The sequence below is a fragment of the Triticum urartu genome, chromosome 5, assembly GCF_003073215.2.
Source record: "Triticum urartu cultivar G1812 chromosome 5, Tu2.1, whole genome shotgun sequence".
NCBI classification, from domain to species: domain Eukaryota; kingdom Viridiplantae; phylum Streptophyta; class Magnoliopsida; order Poales; family Poaceae; genus Triticum; species Triticum urartu.
Window position 1 is genome coordinate 9,676,906 of NC_053026.1, and position 24,134 is coordinate 9,701,039.

Here is a 24,134-nt window from a genome sequence, read left to right on the forward strand (position 1 = left end):
TCTAGCTAAGTTTTCTTCTTCTCTAAATGAGGGTCGCCACTTTTTCTTGTGGGGGATGAGGGTCGCCACTTCTTGATGGGATTACCCCACGACCCGTTTGTAATTACTGTAAACCGCACTTCCAACTATCATTAAAGTGTGGTTTACCCCTAAAAACTGATATTTACCTTTTGTGTTGATTTCGTACCACTCGCTCCTACCTAACTATAATGATAGGCCCGTTCATTACGTTTTTCAGCATGGGGATAAGGTGATTTCTTTCATGTTCTCCTTTCGGTTATTCACTTGGTTTTCAACCTTTTTTCTTTTATAAGGATAGAAACATGAATATTGTTTTAAAAGTGAATGACCATAAATCTAGTTATGCATGTTTTTTTAAAACTTCACAAACGAATAAATCATGACTATTTTTTAATATATGAATATATTTTCCAAACACATAATTATTTTTTGTGCACATGAGTGTTTTTTAAACTAAAAATGCACATTTTTTGAATTTCAAACACATGATTGTTGTTCCTCAGAGCTGCCTGAGTGCCAGATGAGGTTGTTACCTTGATAGATTCCAACTCCCCTATGAAGCTCTTGATGAAAGAGAATGTAGCTTCAGGAGATTGGGAAATACCCTCATGTATAGCCTTACGATGAGCAGTCCAAATTGCCCATAGAGTGACCGAGAGAAGCAGAAAGAGCATGCATGGTTGGCCCATCAAGAAGCCACCCCTTCCATTTCATGCAAAGAGCGTCAAATAGGAGGTCCGTCTCGCTTCTAACAAGCTACAGACTTGTTTCCCACGTCTCCACATGTATGGACTAGCCCAAACGACGCTGGCGTGTAATTCATCCACGGACGGGATTGAGTTACTTGCCTAGCACAATGTGTCACCTTTAGTTAATACATACCCCTAATAGTATATTTATTTATTTTTGCTGGGAGAGTTAATAGTATATTTGATCCCTACCACAATGTTTCGCCTTCATTATTTATTTTTGCACAGTTTTTCACACTCCATTTCTATTTTCTCAGTTTCTAAACCCATTTCTACTTTTTACTGTAGAGAATATTTACAGAAAAAAAATATACACAAACATTTTTCGTCCGGAACGGAACGCGAACCGATTTCCTCGGCTGGCTTGTTTTAGGAAAAATGCTCACATGTTTAAAAACAATTAATAGCTAAATAGAAAATAAAATCTAACACAAAAAAATTTACACATGCCAAAACAAAGTGTTCACGTACGTATAAAAAATGTTACTCTATTGTTTCCTGTTATATAATTGGAACTATATTAATATATTGATTCTACTACTTTGTAGAAAATATTCAGGGTGTAATTATAAAATATTAACCATGTATTAAACATTTGTTTGTCATATATTAAAACCATGTTCATCCTATAATAAAAACAATTCAAACATGTATTGAAATATATATTCAAATGTGTAATTAATAAATGTTTGTAATATATTTTAATATAATTCACATTATTAAATAATATTTTCATTCATTATAAAAATAAGTACATACAAATGTTAATCGTGTATTTGAAAATGTTATGCATTATTTTACAAAACTATCTATTATAACAATGTTCAACATGTATTTTAAAAAGTTATGATGTATATCTGACTTTTATTATGTATTCAAAACGTTCATAACATATAGCTTTAAGTAATTACATGACATGTGTTTCAAAATATTTAATTAAACAATGACCATTTTTGAAATGAACTATACAATGTCCTTTTTAAAAAAACACTAAACATTTTTGGAAATATATATTGACCATTTTTAAAAGCAACATGGTGAACATATTCTTATAAAAATCTGTTCAATACACAATGAATGTTTTAACGAATAAAAACAAGACTGCACATACATAGCACGGGCAAACATGCACACAAACAAAAAACTATTCCCTCCGTTCCTATATATAAGTCTTTTTAAAGATTTAATGTGGACTAGGTATGGAGCAAAATGGGTGAATCTACACTCTAAAATACGTCTAAAAACATCCGTGTGTAGTCCATATAGAAATCTCTAAAAAGACTTATATTTAGAAACAGATGGAGTAACTGGTATGTAGAGGCCTGAAAAATTGCGGGCCGCGTCCCATGATCAACCACGGCAAGCTACGTGCACCTCGCAGTAAGTGATATTTACCTTTTGCATCGGTTTTGTACCACTCGCTCGATCGATTGGAAATTCTACAACCAAAAAGTCACTATAATGATAGTCCCATTCATTACATTGGGGGGGGGGGGGGGGGGGGGTTATCTTTCATTTTCTCCTACTGGTTTTCGTCCATTTTTCTTTTTATAATTTACTTTTTTCCCTTTTGTGAGGATAAAAAACTGAATATTGTTTTAAAAGTGAATGACTATAGATCTAGTTATGCATGAGCATATTTTTGGGAAATTATCATACTAAAAAATATGTATGAATGTATTTTCCAAACACATTATTTTTTGTTACATGAATATATTTTTTGAACTTGAATTGCACTTTTTTCAATTTCACGAATATTTATTTTTAATATATATTTTCGAAACTAAATTCAGACTAGAAATATATTTATCCTAAATTTAAAAATATATACAAATTTTAATGTTGCATACCTTAGGTAAGCCCATACAGGAGCCCTTGTGCGACTTAGAGTCTATTTCACGCAATGAGCATACATGGGCGCACCCTTGTTGGCCCTTTTTTGTACTTTTCATATGGAGAATCATGTCCTTTTTTCAGGTGTTCGTTGTACTTTCATGATTGAAAATGAATAGATTGAAAATTTTCCCCTAATGGCAAGCTGTTGTGTACATGTTCCAGAGAACAAACTGGTCAGAAAGTTGCACTCGTGATTCGCTAATCAACTGAACACACATACATTTTAAAAAAACTGAACACACATACGAGTAATTGCCTTTTCTGTTTAATTATTACTCACCAATCAATCAGCAGTTCACATATATTGCCTTTTCTGTTTAATTATTACTCACAAAAAGAATAGTGTTCCTTTTCCTGTAAGGAGGAACTTCATCCAATCTTTCATTTTTTTTTACTAAGCATCATTTCTTGAAATCTGATTTAATTGTCCCACATTTTATTGATTTACCAAATAAACATATTGGTTTTTGTTAAGTCGATAAATGATTACAAAATAAAATCCTAAAGTATGGGCAGGTAAATTATGTGTGCGTAAATCACGGGCAGGATTTACTAACATTTATTTACACAATCACACTAATATGAATTATTAAATCACGAACTAAAATACTAGAATATTTATATCCCGTTGCAACGCAAGGACAGTTACCTATTACTATTACGTAATGAAAACAGACACTAGAATCAAAGAAACAAAGAAACAAATCATGGTTCAAGTCTCTGTCTCAGCCAAATTGGCAGTGACACAATGTTCAAGGTCCAACACACATTTGTTTTATTCGTTTCTCGACCGTGGTTTTAATCCTCATTTAAAATTTTGTAACACTCTAGACACGTGTGTTTTACCACATTGTTGTTGCAAAGCAATTGTCGTGGAGATAAAAAAAATGGTACAGAAGGGAGGTACAGTGCTCTCATCAAGGAGATTCGTGCTCGAGCAACAGATTTTACTAGCTGCGAGTTTATTTTTGAAGGACATAGTATGAACTATGATGCTCACAATCTAGCTAAGTTTTCTTCTTCTTTAGATGAGGGTGGCCACTTTTTCTTGTGGGGGATGACGGTCGCCACTTGTGGATTACCCCACGACCCGTTTGTAATTACTGTAAATCGTACTTCTAGCTATCATTAAAGTGTGGTTTACCCCTAAAAAAACTGATATTTACCTTTTGTGCTGATTTCGTACCACTCGCTCCTACCTAACTATAATGAGAGGCCTGTTCATTACGTTTTTCAGCATGGGGATAAGGTGATTTCTTTCATGTTCTCCTTTCGGTTATTCAGCTGGTTTTCATCCTTTTTTTTCTTTTCTAAAAAAGAATATATTTTCCAAACACATGATTATTTTGTATGCACATGAATATTTTTTAAACTCGAAATGCACATTATTTGAATTTCAAAAAATATTTTGATTTCTTAATATATATATATATATATATTTGTTTGACAGAAAAAGCAGACTAAAATTATATTTATCCTAAAATAAAAAATCATACGAATCTTAATGGTTCATACCTTTGGTATGCACATACATGAGGCCTTGTGCGAGTTAGGGACTATTCCACGCTATCAGCATACATGGGCGCACCCTTGTCGACCCTTTTTTCGTTTTGTACTTTTCATATGGCCGGAGAATCCTTACCTTTTTCCAGACAACTGAATTAGAATCCCTTTTTTTAATGGCAAGCAGTTGTGTACGTGTTCCAGGGAACAAATTGGTCAGGAAGTTGCACTCGTGATTCACTAATCAATTGAACACACTTACGAGTAATTGCCTTTTTTGCGGGGTGCCTTTTCTGTTTAATTATTACCAAGCAATGAAAACAGACACTAGAATCAAAGAAACAAATCGCGGTTCAAGTCACTGTCTCAGCCAAATTGGCAGTGACACAATGTTCAAGGTCCAACACACAGTTGTTTTATTCGTTTCTCGACCGTGGTTTTAATCCTCATTTAAAATTTTGTAACACTCTAGACAAGTGTGGTGTCTCTATATATGACCTCAATTGCTTCTAGAATTCCTAGAGACCAATCGAGGTCTGGTCTTTGTTGTACCTTGTCCTCGATTATTACAACCAAACATGCCTGAAACTGAAATCTCTCCGTCGGCAAGAAAAGACATGCAGGTCCTTGTCCGCAACATCTCTCAAGTGATATGGTAGCGTCTGATGCTTTGTGAAACATTTGATGTGGCTTTGCAACCCCAAGAATTTTCCCTAAAAATATAGCCTAGTTGTCTTTCTCATGCCAAGGAAATGGTCAGAGAAAAGGATTGCAGTATCGCTGAATTAATGGCATTCTTCAGTGTGCCTCTGTCAGTGAGGGCAAAGTAAACCCTAACCACAAGCCCAAGTATAAATAATGTTGCCATGTTTTCATTCAAATTTGGACACGCAATGCTTGACCCCTTTGAAAAAGTTTGATGGCAAACAAACGCTATGTGGCACATGATTTCCAATTCTAATTCGATAAACATCGGATGACACGCCTTGATAGCTAGAGGTGTGTGTTGTTTTTTGCCGTTTAACTGGATACACTCTCTTTTTCGACTAGTCCACCCAGCTGTGGATAAATCTTTGATCAGAATCAGCTATTCGGCTTGTGAATCGCGCCATTATATCTTTGTCGTCTTTGTTTCTCGAGCTGTGTTTTTCAAGTTCGCGTCCAGTGTCGTGGCATCGCAGATATACATGTCGCGTCCATGTCGCCGACTGTTTCCAAAGTTTCTCCAAGCTCAACAGGGACCGGTCGGCGCCGGGTTACGACACATGCCTATTTGTTTGATGTACCTTTGTCCGTGTCTGAACCCGAAACCTCTCTGTCAGCCATGGAAAAAACATAATCAGGAAGTGCAATAATGCTAAACATACAAAGAGTTACACGCAATCACATGCTGACTAGAATTTTTTCCATCTACTAACCAATCACAAACTTGTCCCCTCCTGATTTTCAGGGGGGTGGGCCGCCTCCCCATCTATTGACCAATCAAATTAATCCTCTTTGTAAAGGCTTGTAACTCGTTTGTACGTGTAGCATTACTCTCAGAGAGTGTCCTTGTCTGGACCATCTCTCACACCACACATGTAGCGTCTGGCGGCCACTTCTCTGACGTCTTTGATGCCCTCCAAGGATAAGCAAACCTTCAGTTGATGTGGCTTTCAATCCAAAAACTTGTATCCAATGAAAATAATTGTGTCCTTGTCTATGAAAATAAATGGTCAGAGAAAAGGATTGTACCACCACTTAATGATATATTTCCTTGGTCTCTAACGAACTACCAGTGTCAGTGTGCCATTGGCCAGTTGCACTCGTGGTTCAGATCGAGAGTACCACCTCCAACCTGCCTAACTTTTCTGGTACTAATACCAATCAGTGCTTCATATACACATACACATATATATTCCTACTCACACAATGATCACAAAGTCAAGAAATTAACGAAGGAACATTCAAAGATAGAATGTTCAAGATCGCCGCAAGATGTTTCAGAGAGTGTAATGTTCCCTCTTTTTATTTCATTGACCGTTCGAACCCTAAGTGGCCAAGTCCATAACTGAAATTTCTCTGTCAGCCAAGGAAAAATCAAGGGAAGGAAGGAAGGTCCTTGTCTGGGCCATCGTCCTGTCTTAGCTATTATCTCACGGCATGGAGATGGTCAGAGAAAATGGATGCAGGCAGTATCACTGAGCCATAGGTTTTCCTCTGGGCTGTATCTTACCAGCTAGTACTAAGTTACTATGGACCAGCCTCACTTGTGAGATTCAGGTACTGTACTATCTGCAACTTGCAGATAAACCGCAACAGCAGTTGTGCTTGTGACTAGACCCCCTACCTAATCTGTATAAACGACTTTTCTGTTGGTACCAAGCAGTGATCCATATTCCTATCTGCACAATGGACACAGCACACAGGCACAAGAAATTAGCAATGGAATGTTCCAAGTCTCGGTCAACCTCTAGATGTCACTGTCTGGTTGATTGACACTGACAGGTAGAAAATTGCAAGTGCAGGGCAGAGAGTCAGTGTCATGGAAACCAATCCATCCAGCATCACAGAGAAGAAGGAACAAAATGCTTATGCCACTCGCACAATAATCTGAAGTTCTGAACCCACAGCAATAGAAATTAACACGAAGATTGAGATGGTGATGCATCCCTCCTCTTCACCACACATGCAAATTAAGTGTGTTTTCTTTTCCCCGAATCAAACTTTCTACTTGTCCTAATCACCAAAGTTTTTCACACCGCTACTGATTAACCTTGACCAGGAAGAAACTACTGCAAACCATGCCAAACAAAAAAGAGGAGATGACGATGATGATAAATTAGGAGATAATTACTACTATTATGCATCCCTGGGATCCAGATCGGGCAGCTTGGCCAGCCTCACCATGCTCTGCTCCACCACGCCGTTGGACCTCTTGCAGGACAGCGCGCCGAGCCCACGCCCCAGCCCGCTCCACCGCCTCTGGCCCTTGGCCTCCCTTGTTGGTGCGGTCTTCATCTTCCTGCCGTCGCCGTCGCCGCCGCTCTTGGTGCAGGCCAGGTACGCCGCCAGGAACGGGTCGTCCTCAGGCCGGACGGCCCTCGAGTAGCCCCTCGCCGCCGGCCTGCCTGGGGGCGGCGGCACCGACAGCCGCCTTGCCAGCGCCGGAACCTTCCTCTGGCCCTCCCGCATGCCACCACCACGTCCTTCAATCGTCGAGACCGGCTTCTTCACGGCCGGCTCGAGCTCCCACGACAAGACTACCGGCGGCTTCCTCGGGCTCTCTGGCATGCCCAGCTCCTGCTCCCACGAGAAGGCCACGGTCAGGGCGTCCTCTTCCTGCCCCATGTACGTACACAAGGGCAAAGAGCCACCGGCAGCTAGCTAGCTAACTAATCACCACCGGCCGGCCTGTCGTGCTGGTATGGACCAACGGTTTCTTGCCGTGCTTCTTGGCGTGAGCAAGACGAAGAAGGGAAAGAGGACGAAGGTGGTTGGTTTTTGAAGAAGTGGTGGGGCGATCGAGGGAGAGGAGAGGAGAGGAGAGGAGAGGGCAAATGGATCATGAATGCATCATGCGTACATGCATGCCAAACGTGTGCATGGCCCAACTAAATGGATATTATGCGCCATGGGCGGTTATGCTTTTGATTTATTGGTAGTGGAGGGACGGCTAAAGGGATCGGGTTGTATATATGCATACGAATGGCGGGAGACCAAGGGTCATTTGTACTACTAGTACTTTGCAACCGTATTGTATTCTTGTACGCGCGTGTTAATGGTGTAGTTTTGAATTTATTATTCTGGTAGTAATCTCTTGCTAAGAAGGTGCATCGTTTTCTTTCTCCCCATCCAAGAAAGAAAGGCGATATCGTCAGTGCCTGCCGCAAGGAGAGTTCCTCCACCGCCGTCCTCCGGGGGCTCCCCCTCCACCGACGGCCTCGGTATTCAGTGGTGAGGGGATCGTCGGATCCACGCGTGTGGATCGCTTTAGGGCCTAGTATAGTTTTGGTTTTTTGCATTGTTCATCGTCTTAGGCTTCGGTGACGGTGATGGCGGCGCTGAATAAAGATTTTTCAGATCCTTCACTGAAGAGGCGTACAGTCCTATGGTTGGGGATGGATCTGGAAATCAGACCGTTCAAGTAAGGACGGTGTGGCAACGGCATCCTCGTGGCGGACTTGTGTCCTTAGGCTTTGTCGTTATGACGATGTTTGCTCCAGACACGGATGCAGATTGTGGTCTGCATCAGTGGCATCTGGAACATGGTGGATCGTGTGCTAAGTTTGTGGTTTGTGGATGTAACGCCTTAGTCATGTAGGGGTGCCAGATATGGAGTTCGATGGCATGTCCGTGATGTTGCCCTGCTCTACTTCGTTCAATGGTAATGATTTTGTCTTTGGTGAGTCATCTTGAAGGTCCGTAGAGCTGCATATAAGCAATGGAGCCGCGTCGACCTCGGGTGAGAAGGTGATTCATTTTTTTTTCTTTGATGGCTCCTGTAGTGGAGCCAGAGGCAAGTGATGAGCGTTGGTGTCAAGCTCAGAGGATTCTTCGGTCTTGATTGTATTTTTCCATCTTGGCTGATGTTTTTTTATACAAACACTAGCATTTTGCTATGTTTTCAGTTTTGTCAGGTCGATGTTTACATGGCTTATACTATAATCTTTATGATGAATAAACGAGACATGCATTATCATGCTTTTTTTATTATGGTCTCAAAAGTCCATGGGAAGAAAAATAAGAAAATAGGAGATGGTAAGCAAACAGTGGCTATAGAGGGTTTGGTTGAAGTTAACCGCAGGGAATTGCATGTTGGTATGGTAGATGGACTTCAACGCTGATGGCTTGACCATGCATGCGTATGCATTTACCCAGTCCATACCTTGTCTTTTAGCAATTTTTTCCCAACCAACAACATATGAAAATAATTATGTGGGGTAAGTGTACAAGATTTTGTTTCTACAACTGCAAGAGATTGGCTGCTTGGATTGGTGGCTATATTTTTATCTGAAGCCTTTGGTGGTGTGTAAGTCAGATGCTTATTTGGCTGCTTAATTCCAATCTTACATCAAGACCACGAAGACATCATTGCAATTGGAACTCCTCCAGTAATTAAGTACTAGTAACCGTGCTAAGTTACAACGCAAGAGTCAAAGCGCATTCCATTACGACTTAAACATATGCATAATTAGGTATTTGTTTTATGGTTTTGATTAGTAGTGGGGCACGTTCATGGATTTGGTTACCGGGCGAAAGATCCGGTTACAGCCCGGGAACCGCATTTACCTGTACACCATGAGAAATTGCCTTACCGAGCAAAAATAATTGAGTGTTAAATTTGGATGATTTTTTACTGAATGCAATTGGAGCTCCTCTAGTAATTCATTAGTTAGTACTACTAGTAACCATGCTAAGTTACAACGTAAGAGTCAAAGCATGGTCCATTACTTGACCATATGCATGTCCAAGTTCTTAGTATTTGTTTTATACATTAGAGCGAACCAGTACTAACTTGATTTGGAAAGAAAATTAACCAATTTCTTAGTATTTGTTACTTTCATGATTAAAACTCCGGGTTTTCATATTTTTTCCACACATTTTATAAACCATTTACCAACAAGTTGGCGAATTCACGTGAAAGAAAAGTTTGCAAATTTTGTCTTGCTACGTGGTGCTCTTTTTTCTTGTTGTTGGAAACTGCTGCGTCGGTGCGGTTTTGCTACATGTTGGTCAATGAATTAAGCCGCCTACTGCCCTTCTATATACAATAATTTTGTTTCCTGCTTTTTCAGCTGTTTAAATAATCAATTGCTAGTTTACTACTACTACTAATTGGAAGCAACGAAGAAAACACGCATTGGAAAAGAATTCATACGGTTTGCAGCTATCAAGGTGGTTGGTAAATCCTTGTCATGTACTCCACGCGAAAAAAGAATGAAGAGTTCCTTGTCATGTAATTGGAGAAGGCCATGCAAAACGCCAAAATAGCAACGTTGACTGCTACTGGCATGCTTCTGAACGGATGAGCATGCACCGGATGGCCAGGAATCAAATCCACAAAATACTAGCAAATGATTAGCTAGAAAATTGACACTCTTAATGACTTTAAACATACTATTCAGATTAATTAGGAGATTAAGCTTGCAAAAAAAAATCCGAGAGGAAATAAAATTTGAGTTGGTAATTATTTGATCATCTTTTTATGCGAGGGTCGATCATTCGATCATCAGTCTATATTAGTCCTCGTAAATTAATGCACGATGCCAACAGTGTGATTAAGATTGCCAGCGTTAAATATTATTACACGATGAATGTTCCTCATACCATCCTACGAGCTGAGATTACGATGTCTGAGGATGGTTGATCCGGAGTGTAGGCTTCCCTTGTCAAAGAAATTAAACATATATTCAAATTGCGACTGAGAAGTACTTGCATATAAACTAAACGTTCCAGGTACCCTATCTTATACATATCTCTAGTTTGGTCAGGACCTGGAGACGTATACATCTTGGCACTTGGTTCACCTAATTGGCGATTAGGAACACGCAAATGATTGCAGTTTGGTTCACTACTATAAATGTCAGTCGTTGCTAGATGTTGCAGACACGATAAACAAGTGTCCATCTTATGTGTAACTCTCCTAAACCAACCAGGCTACCCAAGTAACTAATTTTAACTGGCTAATTACCAATGTAATTATGTATGTGGCAGCTAGCCAACCTGCCTACCGGCGGCTAAAGAAAACCCCACCTACCGGAGTAGTACTGATTAACAAAGTGTTGCTCTAGGACTCTGCATAGTTTTGTTCTTCCCGGTAAGCCTTAGATTTTCTCTTTTTTGGAAACAAGAAATGATGTGAAAATTACAGTTCTAGAAACCTTTGGACAGAAAAATGTTCATTGCTGCTTCCATTTTGAGTTGAAGTTATCATATGAGTTTGAAAGCTCAGGCAATGAGGCCTTTGGGCCGAATCAGCAAGGGGCCTATCGGGGAACTAGTACGCTAACGCATAAGCTATAACAGGGCAATCTCTATTTGACGCACATTGCTTCAAAATGCAAAATTTCCTATACGATGCATGTTGAGTCGAACTGTCAACGCTTCGCACAGGACATGCATGCGAGCGACCGAGTGGACCGGCTCATTTTTAGCGTTAACCAGAGTACGTTCGAGTTCAAGTTTTCAACACCTTCTAGATGGTTCCAAGCCGGTTTTTACCGATTTTGTAACCTTCTAAAAGGTTTACTGAACAAGGTTTTGTCTTTTTTTATTTTCTTTTTTTGTCTTCTCTTTCTTATTTTTATTTACTTTGAATTTGAACTGTTTCTTTATTTTATATTTTATTTTTACTTTTCTTTTAAAAAAATATTTAAAGTAAAAAATAGGATTCTAGTTTTTTCAAAATATGTTCTGGTTTTACAAAAAAAAGATCAGGAATTTACAATTTGTTCATATTATTAAGAAAATTATTCATGATTCGACAAAAAGTTCAACAATTCAAATTATGTTTGTTTCTTCAAGCATGTCTGAAATTTAGATAAAATTCTTAATTTTCAAAAATTCTTCATATTCAATTTTTTCATTTATAAAATTTGTTCGCTTTTTCCAAAGAAATGTTCGGAAAGTCAATATCTATTAGTTTTTTTCAGAAAATATTTATGTTTGCCAAAAAATATCTTCAAAAAAAATGCATTTTCCAGAAAATTTTGTTTTTCCAAAATACGTTAATATTTTTATCTTTTTCCGTGTTTCTGAAAACAGAAAAAATAAGTTTAGATGTTATAGTACGAGAAAAATATAGGAACCAATTCGTTACATATAGTAGCCGGATCGCTACAGTATCCGAGCCACTAGTGCACTAATGAGTTGCATTGGGTATCATGGGACATGCTTGCATCCCCAAAAGTTTCAGGAGGAATGGGCTTCTGAGAGTTTTAACCTCTCTTTGCTAGGAAAGCATGGATGGAGATTGATGACAAAGCCGGACACATTATGCTCTCGGGTCCTGAAGACTAGGTATTTTCCTAATACTGACTTCATGAATGAAACAGTACCAAAATCTGCATCTCCAATATGGGGTTCTATTGTTGCTGGTCGTGAAGCTCTCAAGTTGGGTTTGATAAAGCGTGTTGCGGATGGGTCAACCATCTATATCTCTGAGGATAGGTGGATACCGGAGACCGTGGAGATGATGCCCATGTTCAAACCAGAAAACACAACACTTACGCATGTAAATGAAGTAATTGATGAGGATAATTGGACATGGAAGCATGATCTAGTTCGTCAAACTTTCTTTGTCACCAGATGCTGATGCAATTCTGAACATTCCCATTCGGAATGGTGGTGCCGAAGTCGGTGTACAGTACTCTAATGACTCGTAAACAGCGAATGGCTCAAGAGAAAGGGACGGTTACAAGTACCTCATAGGATGAAAGACAACTATGGACACCGCTTTGGAAGCTCAAAGTAGTGCAAAAAATCAGGGTTTACTGGTAGCGAGTATTGAATGGTATCTTACCCGATGAATGTACTCTCAGAAGAAGGCATATAAAAGATTCCAGTACATGCAAAGTTTGCCTTGCCATGGAGGAAGACCTAATGCATGCCCTTATCCACTGTTCCCATGCAAAGTGGTTCTGGGAGGAAGCTCAAGTATGGTTTCACTTTAACTCCCCAGATTGCACCCGGACACATGGGCACGTAATATTGTATGTGACACTCGTTTCTCAGACCAAGATAGAGCAAACATTGTCTCAGTAATGTGGGCAATATGGACTTCAAGAACACATGGACACATGAACATGAACGTTTGGACCCTGCAGCAATGGTTCCAAGAATGAAGGAGGATCTGGCTCTTGTAGAAATACCATTGCAGCAAGTATCCATCCTTTCATGCCATGGTTGGAGGCCGCTGGAATCTCCTTTCGTAAAAATCAACGTTGATGTTGCAATCAGCCATGATGTTGGAAAGGGAGGTGCAGGTGGTGTTGCTCGAACCCCGATCAGTTTTGTTGGTGCTTAGAGCAAACCACATGAAGGGGTCACTGATCCCTTGATCATGGAGGCGTTATCACTAAGAGAAGGTGTGATCTTTACAAGTCTGCGATGCTTAACTCATGTATAATGGAGATTGACTGGGCCCTCGTGCGGCGGCTGGGAGGCCCCAGATCCCGTCGCCCCCGACTCCTCCTCTCGTCCTCCCCCTCCCTAGCCACCGCTCGAGGGCGCGACCAGGCAAAGCCTTGCCGTCGCTGGTGGCGGCGGGGACTAGGTGCCCTCCCGCTCATGAGGAGCTGGCTCGGGCCGGCGCCCCGAGCCGAAGTGTGGCGTGCGGCCGGACGTCACGACAGGGGCTGGCGGCGCTCCGGAGATCTCATTCCCCATGGCAGGCGGCTTCAAGATCTGGGGCGCCACGGTCGCCATGGACGGCGGCGGCGTGACCAGATCGGCGGCGGCGTGGCCGGATCTGGGCTTAGGCGTGAGCTTGGTCTCCGGGTCACGATCGGCGCGATGGAGAGTGCGACACGTCGGCAGCTGGACGGATCTGCGGGATTCCATCTGTGTCTGGTCCTTGACAACCCGGGCAACTCCGGGGGAAACTCTAGATCTCCATGGGATGGAGCGATGGCGGTGCTCTTGCGCCGTAGTCCCTCTTCAGGGCATCGTTTTGGAGTTTGCTACGGTCGAAGCAACCAGCGAGGCCGGCGGCGTACGCCCGGTGACGCAACTGCCAATGAAAATCGCGTCGACTACGATCATGGCGGACGATGGCGGCGTCTTTGATGTCGTTTCCTTGTCGAGGCATCATTGTTGCAGTTGGCGTCATCAGGCTTGGGATGCTTCGGGGAAACCCTTGATCTGGGTCTCCCGGATCGGATGATGGCGTTCTTAGTAGCGCTTTCCCTCATGGGGGCATCATTTTGGAGCAAGTGATGGCTAGAGGAGACAAGAGGAGGAGCGGTGCTTCATCACACACATTGATGGCGTCGGATCTCGATGGCATGGCACTCTGGAGATTACTCGTCTGATGTGCGATGATGGACTCGTGCAGGAGGTCGACGCTGTCTGGCGTCGGCTGCAGCTAGACCGGGCAACGTTCATGCAACAGTACAACTCGGAAGATGGATTGGTGGCAAGTGGCTGCGGCGGCCTCATACCCGGCAGGCGTCCTGGTTGAGGAGCACGCCGGACTGGTGGGTGCCCATACCCGGCAGGCGTCCTGGTTGGGACCTCAGGTCTTAGATGTTAGATTTGGCCGCGTGGTCTGTTTGGTATTAGGCCCAGACTATCCACATCCCTTCATCAATTGGATAGGAGTAGCGACACTTTTGTTACCTAGACGGTGGCTTCAGTATTATTGTTGTATGATTTTATAAAGTCTTGTGTGAATAATTAATAAAGTGGCTGCGTGCATCGTCCAGATGCAGAGGCTGGGGGTCCTTCTCCATTTCTAAAAGATAATAATGAAGATTGACTGTCTTATGTTGGTCAACCTCTGGAACACTCGCCACAATGATTGTTCAGTTGTGGCACCGATCCTTGCTGAAATAGGAGAGCTATCTTTATCTTTTTCTAGTTTTTGTTATTGAGCATGTATCTCGATCATCAAACTTACAAGCTTATTTTTGTGCTAAGCGTGCTTGTACGCTGATGGTCACCGATAGCTGACTAGACTATGTACCCCTTTTTTTGCGAATGAGACTATGTACCTTCGTTCCTCATCAGCAGCCTCATTGCTGACTTCCGAGGACCGCCTTCGTTGAATAAAGCTCCCAAAGTTCCCCACAAAAAATAATGAGCCGGCCCAACGATGCAGACTCCTTTTTCTTAATATATAAGGGTGCGTCCTGTTCGTCAGACACCTATTGGAGGTAACGCGCGTCATGTAGGAAGTCCGTCAATATGTTTAGGCCATGCACAAGAGCGAGCTGACGATTCCACTTATGGACTGGCCAATTTTAGTCAGCACACACGTTCAATAGCATCCCAGTTTTTGGAACCATCTAGAGGTTCTTGTCCGGTTTCTTTTTTGACGTTATTGTTTTCTTTAGGTTTCTATTTGTCTTTTCTTTTTCTCTTTTGGTTTCTCTCCCTTTCCCCAAACTTTTTAATATTCAATTTTTAATGGTTTGAATATTGGAAATTTTTCGTATTTTTCTAAACAATATTTAAAATTTGTGTTTTCTAAAATGTTCATGTTAAAAAGGTGCTCACTTTTTTACGTTATTTTTTAAACAAATTTAATTTTAGAAAACACACGTTTTCAGAAACAACTGCATTTTCACAAAAAAAAAATGATGGTCACATTCAACGCTATTACATTGTCTCAATGTTCACGGGATAAAACAGAAAGGTGTCCGGGTTGGCCTAACCAAGCATGGTGGCCAACCATCATAATTGTGCACGCTTTGCAAGATTGTGAGGCCTTGACGTTCGACGTCCTAACTCGTGGCTAAATATAGAAGAAACAAAAGCCGATGAACGTTCTTGTATTTCATGCACTACAGCTAGATAGCTTGCAGCGTTCGCACTCTTTATAGTTTCAATGAGCACCTGGATTTTGTAAAATCCTGAAGGAACGCATGCTACGCCAACACTATTTGGGCCGGCCCAATGTCGCTCACTGCAACGAATTTATAATTTTGCCTATCTATATGTCGCCATCAGAAGATCCACTGATTCAAGACCCAACCTTAAAGAGAAAAAAAAACTTGCATGCTCACGTCGACAGTAGAGGCTACATTGACATGGCAGAGAGGTGGCCGAAGAACCAACTTCAAGGGATAGCCGCCGCCGCCACCATCACCCTGACAGATTTTGCAAATCCTAACCTGACCAAAAAGAAAGACCGGTAGGTGACTAGGCCAATGAGCCATTGACGCCTACATCAAGACGAGAAAGCTCTTGGAAACCCTACTAAATGGCTCAAAGTGGAAAACGCTACAACTTCATCCGGTATATCGGCGCCTAGAAAAGATGTATCTACAATTTGCTTCTCTAGGGTTTGGAGAGGAGAGAAGGGTTCTGTATGATGAAGAAACTTGTAAGTTCTGATTTTTCTGTGTGTACAATTTTGCATACTGGTAGGTTGGTAATCTAGGCTTATGTTTAACCAAAAGCATGCAAGTGTCTCGTGATGAAATTAAGTTGTGGTAATCTGAACAATTCAGAAGCTTTCTCCTGTGGGAATATGTGCCGCCACACATGACACATCAATCCTGACAGTGACAACGCAACACTGGTGAAGTGTGAGTATGCTTGCTATGGAATTTGAGTTTAGACAAACCTCGCCGGCCGGCCGGCCGGCCGGAGTTCTCAAAGAAAGAGGAAGGCGCCAAGAGAAGCCGCATATACTTACTGCATATTCCTGCCTTGACGGGCATACCAAACATGCGCCAACCGCATTGGTGTTTGCTTCATCTTGTACGAGCGAGTATGCTATATATACATGAACACGTACTATCAGTATCAGATCATACATGGCTAACGTCAACGACGGCGAGGGCGAGAGCAAGGCGGCGCCGGTGGTGCTGATCACGGGGTGCGCCGAGGGCGGCATCGGTTACGAGTACTGCCGTGCCTTCGCTGCCCTCGGCTGCCGTGTCGTCGCCACCGACATCCCTGACCGCGTCCCGGACCTCGCCGGCCTCGATGACACCGTCGTCGTCGACCGCCTCCCGCTCGACGTCACCTCCGAGGCCAGCGTGACCGACGCCGTGTCACGCGTGCTGCGCGACCAGGGCCGCATCGACGTGATCGTCAACAACGCCGGGATCGGCTGCACCGGCCCGCTGGCGGAGCTGAGCGGCGAGGCCGTGCGGCGCACCATGGACGTGAACTTCCTCGGCCAGCTGCGGCTCGTGCACGCCGTCGCGCCCCACATGGCGTCGCGGCGGTCCGGGCGCGTGGTGAACGTGGGCAGCGTCGTCGGCACCGCCGCCACGCCGTGGGCGGGGGTCTACTGCGCGTCCAAGGCGGCGGTGCACGCCGCCACCGACGCGCTGCGGCTGGAGCTCGCGCCGTTCGGGGTGCACGTCGTGAAGGTGGTGCCCGGGGCGGTGCGGTCCGGCCTGGGCCACGCCAACACCGCGCAGCTCGCCGGGGCGAAGCAGGGACAGCAGCAGTGGGGGATGTACCGTGAGTTCACGGCGGCGATCGAGGAGAGGGCGCGGGCGTCGCAGGGGACGGGGGCGACGGAGGCGTCGGTGTTCGCGAGGCACGTGGCGGCGCGGGTTATGCGGCCGAGGCCGCCGCGGGAGATAGTGTATGGGAGCATGACGGGGCTGTTCGCCGTGCTTGCCATGTCGCCGGCCTGGGCGCGTGACGCCTTCTTCGCCAGGCGGTTCGGGCTCAACAAGCTCTAACAAACTCTAGTCGTGCCTTTGGCCTTGTCCTTCTTCTTAGTCCCGAGTCTACATTGACGACTTCCCAGCCGCTACCTCTACAAGTTACCGGGTTTAAACCAGTTTGCTCCGCTCAGACAGAGGCCCAGAAACAACAGCAAGCTTTGCTCACCGGGGACCAAAGATGCATACGGTCAAACCGGGGCCTTTTTTTTTTCTTCTGGGACCAAAGATGGATGCAGAAGAAAAAAAGAATTCGACACTCTCAAATATTTAGATGTAGTATTTTCTCAATTCCTATAAGAATGCATTTAAAAGAGTTTTGCTACTTAATATATAGCCTTTGGCCTTTTCATAAAAAAAATGATGCACATTCAATGCTATTCGTGCAAACTACTCCCTCCGTTCGGAATTATTTGTCGCAGAAATGGATGTATCTAGACGTATTTTAGTTCTAGATACATCCATTTTCAAGACAAGTAATTTCAAACGGAGGGAGTATATAGATATAGATAAAGAATTGATTACTCAACTCTATCCTAAAAAAAAACCGGTTTATACGTATTTTTTAAATCTTTATTACTAAGTAAGAAAGTATCCCTCATTAGCCACGCCGATAGAAAGGTGGAACGGCCCAGGAGGGACGGCGCCCTGTGTCATCTTCCTTTCTCTTGTCGTCCGAGTCCGGTCAGAAAACCAACTCGTCGTCCGCCACCCTATATCTATATCCCGCCGAACCGCCGCATCAATCAATCGCAGCCGCAGCATGTCGCCCAACAATGTCCAGCCGTCGGGTCCCGGCCGCAGGGGGCTCTTCTCCTGCCTCTACAGCGGCGAGCGCGACGGCCCCCCCATACTTCAACTTCAAGGGCGGCGAATGCGACGGCCCCCCTGACTTGAGCTTCAAGGCCGACCTCCTCAACCTCATCCCCGACTTCTAAGAGGAGGCGTTCGACCGGCTGCCCGTCGACGACACGCCGGACGACGTCGCCGACAAACTATACGAAACCATGCGCGACGGCGGCCTCTCCCTCGGCCTCCTGGACCCCGTCTCCAACATCGTCCTCAACACCATGGCCCTCCTCCCGCGCGACCACTTCCGGCCAAAGGAAGAACCGCCCGCCAAGAGGACCAGGAGGTCCAAGAGGCTGGCCGGCATGGCAGTGTCACAGCCCAGGGATAGCTGGTCGTCCGGTAGAACCATTGGGCCGTCCTGCCGCAGGGTTACCTGGCGCAGAGTAGCTCAAGCGTCCTGCCAGGCTCTCGTGAGGTTCATGACGAGCTACTTCGGATGCATCACTGAAGAACAGGCCACCCGCTACCTTCACTGGGCGGGCGCCGACCTCGCCCGCGCCGTCCTGCTCGTCGAGCACGACCTATACGCTTCTGGCGATGAGATTGTGCTCCCCGACCCTGCCTCTGAGAGGACTCAGGCCGCCCTCAGGTGTGCTGCGATCCACGTGTGGCACTCCGCGCCTGACGTCATCGTGCGGCTCCAAGCGTCGCCATAGCCCCGTCAACGGCTCCTCGCCGCCGCCCCCTTCCTAAAGCCGGGAGGGCGGAAGCTCACCGTCGATGATGTCAACACCATCATGGATCTGCTGCGGTACCAGGACGGCGGCCCTCTCGACCTTCAGGTGAACTTGCTGCAAAGTGGGCGGGAGGTCGTCATCTACTGCCGGAACCTCAAGCCAGATGAAGGAACATTTGAGGTTTCCAAAAGCACGCGCTCCATAGATGGCTTTGGCATGGTCACCATCAACGTGGAGCAGCATGGCGACCACTTCACGTCCTTGCGGTCTCCTAAAAACAAGAGATCCATGATATCAGCCTGTCTGGCAAAGGCCACAAAAACCTCCCAAAGGCGCGGCTTGGTGGACAGCTGCAACAGTGATGCGTGTGAGTACACCGAGTCTCTCAAGATGAGGCTCCACGCCATGATCCACACCTTCTATGTCAAAGTCTTCACCATGCTACCCTCCACGGGGCTCCGGCTCATCCGCGACATCATGTTCGCCGGCCACTGCTATGGCCCCATGGACCCCATCTCTAACATCATCCTCAACTCCATTTGGCACAACATAGTGTGCCCGCTCCCACCGGCGGACACTGAGATCCAGGTGTACGACATCCTCGACACCCTCTCCTTGCTTCGCGTGGAGGTCCGGTCCTTGGAAGGCCTCATCGCCATCGTTCGTGCAAATCCTGAGTCTGGATCATCCATGCAGCAGGTGATGGAGCACCTCTGTTGCAAACAATGTGACTTGTCCAAGGAGAAGCACACACTGCAACAATTTGTTGCCGCAGCTGCAGCAGCTCGATTAAATGTGTATAGAAAATGTTGACCATGTATTAAAAAATGATGAAAAAATTGATCATGTATATAAAAATGAAAAAAGAATAAAACCCTAAGAAGAAAAAAGAAAAGAAACTGGTAAAATAAGGAAAAAAGACTGAGAAAAACGGCTCTTCTTACCTCAACAAGGACGCCCCCTAGTACTAACCATGAACCCCAAGTGGGCGGACTGCTAGCAGCATCCTCCCTCTACCTTGAGGTGCCGTCCCCGTGAGTGCATCACGTTCTCATTCTTTTGTTTTATAAGGGTTTTTATCATTTTTGTTATTAGTTGTGTCCCATAACTCAGTTTTGCTATCAGAAGTTACAACTACTCAAAAATGCCATTGATCCGTGAGATGTTTGCTCAAAAATGCCATCGTTCCGTTAGATGTTTCCTCAAAAATGCCATTAGACATCGTTATTTTCACATCAAACTCATTGACCATGTTATATGACAAAAATAAGTCTAGACCCACATGTCAGTTCTCTCTATCTCACAATGATAAGTGTGGCCCCACTTATCAGGAGTAACCAAGCGAATAATTTTATAGAAAAATAAAAAAATCGTTGGGATCAAGTGGGCCCCACACTTTATTGTAGTAAGATAGAAGGAGAGCTGGCATGCTGGTTCATAGGTATTTATGTCATTATAACATGGCAAAAGAGATTTGAGATCACAATAATGGTGCCCAGTGGCATTTTTGAACATGTGTCTAACAAAGCGATGGCTTTTTTGAGCAGTTGAAATTCCTAGTAGCAAAACTGAGTAGTGGGACACAACCGATGACATAAATGGTAAAAACCCTTTATAAAAAGTGTGTTCATGGGCCGGCCCAGCTGCATGTGTGAGTGACGATTCCTTTAGTGAGAGAGAAGCTTCTGTCTAGCTTAATGCGAGACATAGCTGTCGCGCTTTTAAGTTTGTTTGGAACTAAATTTGTTACTCTGCCTGTTGTGGGCTTCTTGTGTCTTGGTCCTAAAAAATTCCATTAAGAGATCATGAACATCCGTGTTATAGCAGCTCTCCAAGTTCAGGTGTATCACATCTCAGAGACATAAATGCATTGCCCACAATGGAGCTAATAGAAATAGGGATTGCCATGTAATTTCTTCCCTTAGACATTTCAAAAAATACTAAGCATACTCCATTATTATTTTATTTTAAGCAAGCATACTGCTTGTATGTCCCTGCATTGACAGAAACTGATTCTAAAATTATTTCACAGTACTGCAAAGAAAATCCATCTACAAGATCATCAAGCACCTCTAATCTCTCACATTCCTCCCAATCACGCCGATTTGGGACTATTTCAAGGCTCCCAAGCTCCTGCTCGTCGTCTTCAACAACATGCCAATCAAGAAGATGGATACGAATCAGCCTTGGCGACGCCCTCATGATCTGCTTCACAAAAGAAGTCTGCCAACTAACTCCATTGAAGCCAATGACCACTAGTTCCTTCAGGAGATGGTACTCATGTTTCCCTTGCACATCTAGTCCAATACTCATGTTCTCTTAGTTGCTGTCAATCTGCACTCAAAAAAAAATTTGATTTTAGAAATTATTGAGAACTAGAGCGTACATTTGAATGCATACACAACTATGAGATTATTTCATCCAGAAATGACATACATGAAGATGGAGCGACTCCAAAGAAGGTGCGGCATCTAGTAGGATGAAAATCCAGGATATGTCCCAATATATTGGCACGTTGGCAATGAAAAGCTTCCTGAGATGACTGAACCGACTGGGAATGGCGGTTGGTTCAATCCACATCTACATACACGATGATGCAATGATATTTTACTAGGTTGAGATGTAAAGTTGGCATTCCAAAATGGTTTTCTGAGGTAGGTTACTCGCCTGAGGTCCTTTCAGCTGCAGAACAAGGTACTCGAGCAGTGGCATCCCTTTGAAGAATTTGCTCAGTGGATATGTCTTGTTGCTACTAGAGGAATTGTCTTCACAGTGCAATAACATTTTATAATCACTGCAAAACATAGCCATATAAATAAACAGATTTACATAATTAAATTATTCAGGATATGGGACCGCCTATTAGAATTATCATTGAATTCATATACGATAATATTCTTTATAAGCCTTATTACAAGGCAGCTGGTAAACTTGATGAAGTTTTAATATCTAAATTCATTTCTTGTGATATTATAACCTGGTGTCTATATAGATGATATACTCATAATAAGCGAATGTTGAGCCGGGCCCAGGTTGGTATCGCGAGTCAACTTTACATTTCTTACCTGCTCGAGCTGAAGCTAGTGATTCTACCGTTATCTTCAATTTGCAGGAAGTTCAAACTCACATGCCTAAGTCGAGGCACCTCCCCATAATGGGCGATTTGATTATTTGCCACTATTTTCTTTGGCCTTTGACAATTTGCCACTAGTTAGATTGTAATTGATCTGATGACACGATTTTCTTTGCGCTTTGATCTTTTGCCACTTTTCCACACAAAAACAATACTTACAAATGATGGATAAAATATATGCACAAAACAATGAACAGGTTTACCCTTTGTGGCTGTTTGACTAAAACAGAGCTCACTGATTCCCCAAATCGGGATGAATCCAGTCGCGGCCGCCGTTCTCTCTGGCTTTCCAGCACCTCGTGCTTGCCTCTCTTCTCCCTGTCTCCACATGCTGATGAATCCATCCATGAGCCAAGTCGCCAAGATGCATCCAGCCATGGACGGCGCGAGACGACCTGCACGGAGGCGGCGGCCGTGCGGCTCAAGGACCGCGTGGGACGACCTGCACAAGGTGGACGGAGTAGAGCACGGTGTTGGATTCCGTACCATGGACGAGCTACTGATGTTCGAGGCGGCGAAGGGAAAGGTCGGTCCGTCCACGCGGTGCTGTACGCCGCGTCCCTGCAGGCTGCAGCAGTGGTCATCGGAGCCGCAGCGGCAGCGCACATCACGGCAACGCGGTTGCCGGCTGCCGAGCACAAGCAGCAGCGGTTGCGCACATCATGGAACCAGGATGGCCGGCACAAGAGCACACCCCGGGATGTAACCGCCGGCTGCCGTGGGAGGGGGAGCGGGACAGAGAGGAGTAACTTCGCCGGGATGTAGTCGCCGCGGACGACCAGGGAGGCAGGGACGTCCGTCATCGAGGACCACCAAATGCGACTCCCCGTCGAGTAGCCGCCGAGGTCTCCTGGTGTTGCTGCCCGCGAGAGGAAGGGGACGAGACGAGCGACCGAGAGCTCCTCTCCCGTCAATCTGGGAGCATGGGTGTTTCGGTCATTATACGTGGGGCCCATCCGACAGAGGGCAAAAAATCAAAGTCCGATGTAAAGAGTGGCCACAGATCAATTACCATGTAAGAAGTGGCAAATTGTCAAAATGCAAAGTAATTGATGGCAAAAAATCAAAAAACCCCACCATAATATAGTTTGGTTGGCTGACCCCCACAAACAGAAGTTTCAAGACAAGGCAGTGACTGCAGGAATTTTTTTTTGAGCATCAGTACAGACACAAGCGCTCATATACACGCGTATACACTCACTTCTATGAACGCACACACGCATACCCTACCCCTACTGAAAGCGTATCGCCGAAAATCCAGAAATAAATCCAGGAATAATGCGAGCACCAGGATTTGAACCTTGGTGGGTTGGGGATACCACTGTCCACCTAACCAACTCAACAACAGATTGATTCGCAGTGACTGCAGGAATTGTTTTGCCTATTTTGCAGTTGTCCACTTGCAGCCTCCAACTTGGATGCTGGAGCATTGATTCGTAAAACAGGATAGGAGACACAAGAATATTTGAGCCTGAAATCCACCAGCTGCACACAGTTGGTCAGAACATCACAAACGCCTCCAAGATCCGAAATTTTGCACAGAGTGAGTTCCGTGAGTCTGTGAAACAATGAGGAGTTGAACGCAAAATGATGAAAACAACGTGATAGGACAAGCCGCTTCAGCCGCACATTCTGCAATCCATCCAAAAGCCGGAAGTCATAGAGAGGACACCCGAAGCCTTCAAAGTGTGTCTCTTTGGGAGTTGTGGGGCGGCTCGACAGGTGACACATGTGTCTTTTTCGGAGTTATGGGACGGTGCATGTCGCCGGCAGGTGAAGCCATCGGTGGACGTGCTACCGGCGGATGCTACGCACGACGTCTTATATGGAGACGTCAAGTCATGCCCGCTAGCGGCAGGTGATGCACGGTGGCTCCGGCGGAGGTGTCATGTTTAGCTTGCTGCCGTCGGATCGAAGGTGATGCGGCAGTAGCGGGAGGCAGGTGGTATGGGATGTCTTTGTCTTCCGTTGT

General features: G+C 44.5%; 3 protein-coding genes and 1 pseudogene across 5 annotated transcripts; 2 read left to right on the forward strand and 2 right to left on the reverse strand.

The window, feature by feature from the left end:
* Positions 1–5,103: 5,103 nt before the first annotated feature.
* LOC125506898 lies at positions 5,104–7,843 on the reverse strand. 3 transcript variants are annotated; one of them, XR_007282792.1, is made up of 3 exons: positions 7,056–7,841; positions 5,588–5,778; positions 5,104–5,484 (listed from the first exon to the last, which is right to left on the reverse strand). XR_007282792.1 is itself a non-coding variant. In XM_048671606.1 (2 exons), the coding sequence occupies exons 1-2, from the start codon at positions 7,497–7,499 to the stop codon at positions 5,401–5,403; spliced, it is 528 nt and encodes a 175-aa protein (XP_048527563.1). In that variant the 5' UTR covers positions 7,500–7,843; the 3' UTR covers positions 5,104–5,400. The 3 variants fall into 3 exon arrangements, 2 of the variants coding, with proteins under 2 accessions (XP_048527563.1, XP_048527564.1); XM_048671606.1 differs by lacking the exon at positions 5,588–5,778 and having other exon boundaries at positions 7,056–7,843; XM_048671607.1 differs by lacking the exons at positions 5,104–5,484; positions 5,588–5,778 and having other exon boundaries at positions 6,730–7,833.
* An 8,744-nt stretch (positions 7,844–16,587) lies between these two features.
* LOC125506621 (short-chain dehydrogenase ptmH-like) lies at positions 16,588–17,518 on the forward strand. Its single transcript, XM_048671411.1, has one exon. The coding sequence runs from the start codon at positions 16,634–16,636 to the stop codon at positions 17,516–17,518; it is 885 nt and encodes a 294-aa protein (XP_048527368.1). The 5' UTR covers positions 16,588–16,633.
* Positions 17,519–18,263: 745 nt separating this feature from the next.
* On the forward strand, positions 18,264–19,842 carry LOC125506622 (annotated as a pseudogene).
* A 1,033-nt stretch (positions 19,843–20,875) lies between these two features.
* Positions 20,876–23,056, reverse strand: LOC125555430. The gene is made up of 3 exons (XM_048718392.1): positions 22,366–23,056; positions 21,466–21,823; positions 20,876–21,363 (listed from the first exon to the last, which is right to left on the reverse strand). Exons 1-2 carry the CDS (start codon positions 22,963–22,965, stop codon positions 21,821–21,823), a joined length of 603 nt encoding a protein of 200 aa, XP_048574349.1. The 5' UTR covers positions 22,966–23,056; the 3' UTR covers positions 20,876–21,363; positions 21,466–21,820.
* Positions 23,057–24,134: the final 1,078 nt, after the last annotated feature.

Excerpts from the sequence above, each read along its gene's own strand:
- LOC125506898 (XM_048671606.1), bottom strand. The coding sequence starts at position 7,499 with ATGGGGCAGGAAGAGGACGCCCTGACCGTGGCCTTCTCGTGGGAGCAG. Across the intron at positions 5,485-7,055 it reads GCGTGGTGGAGCAGAGCATG|AGAGGTTTCGGGTTCAGACA; the intron begins GTGAGGCTGGCC and ends CATGGCTGACAG.
- LOC125506621 (XM_048671411.1), top strand. The coding sequence starts at position 16,634 with ATGGCTAACGTCAACGACGGCGAGGGCGAGAGCAAGGCGGCGCCGGTG.
- LOC125555430 (XM_048718392.1), bottom strand. The coding sequence starts at position 22,965 with ATGACGGACGTCCCTGCCTCCCTGGTCGTCCGCGGCGACTACATCCCG.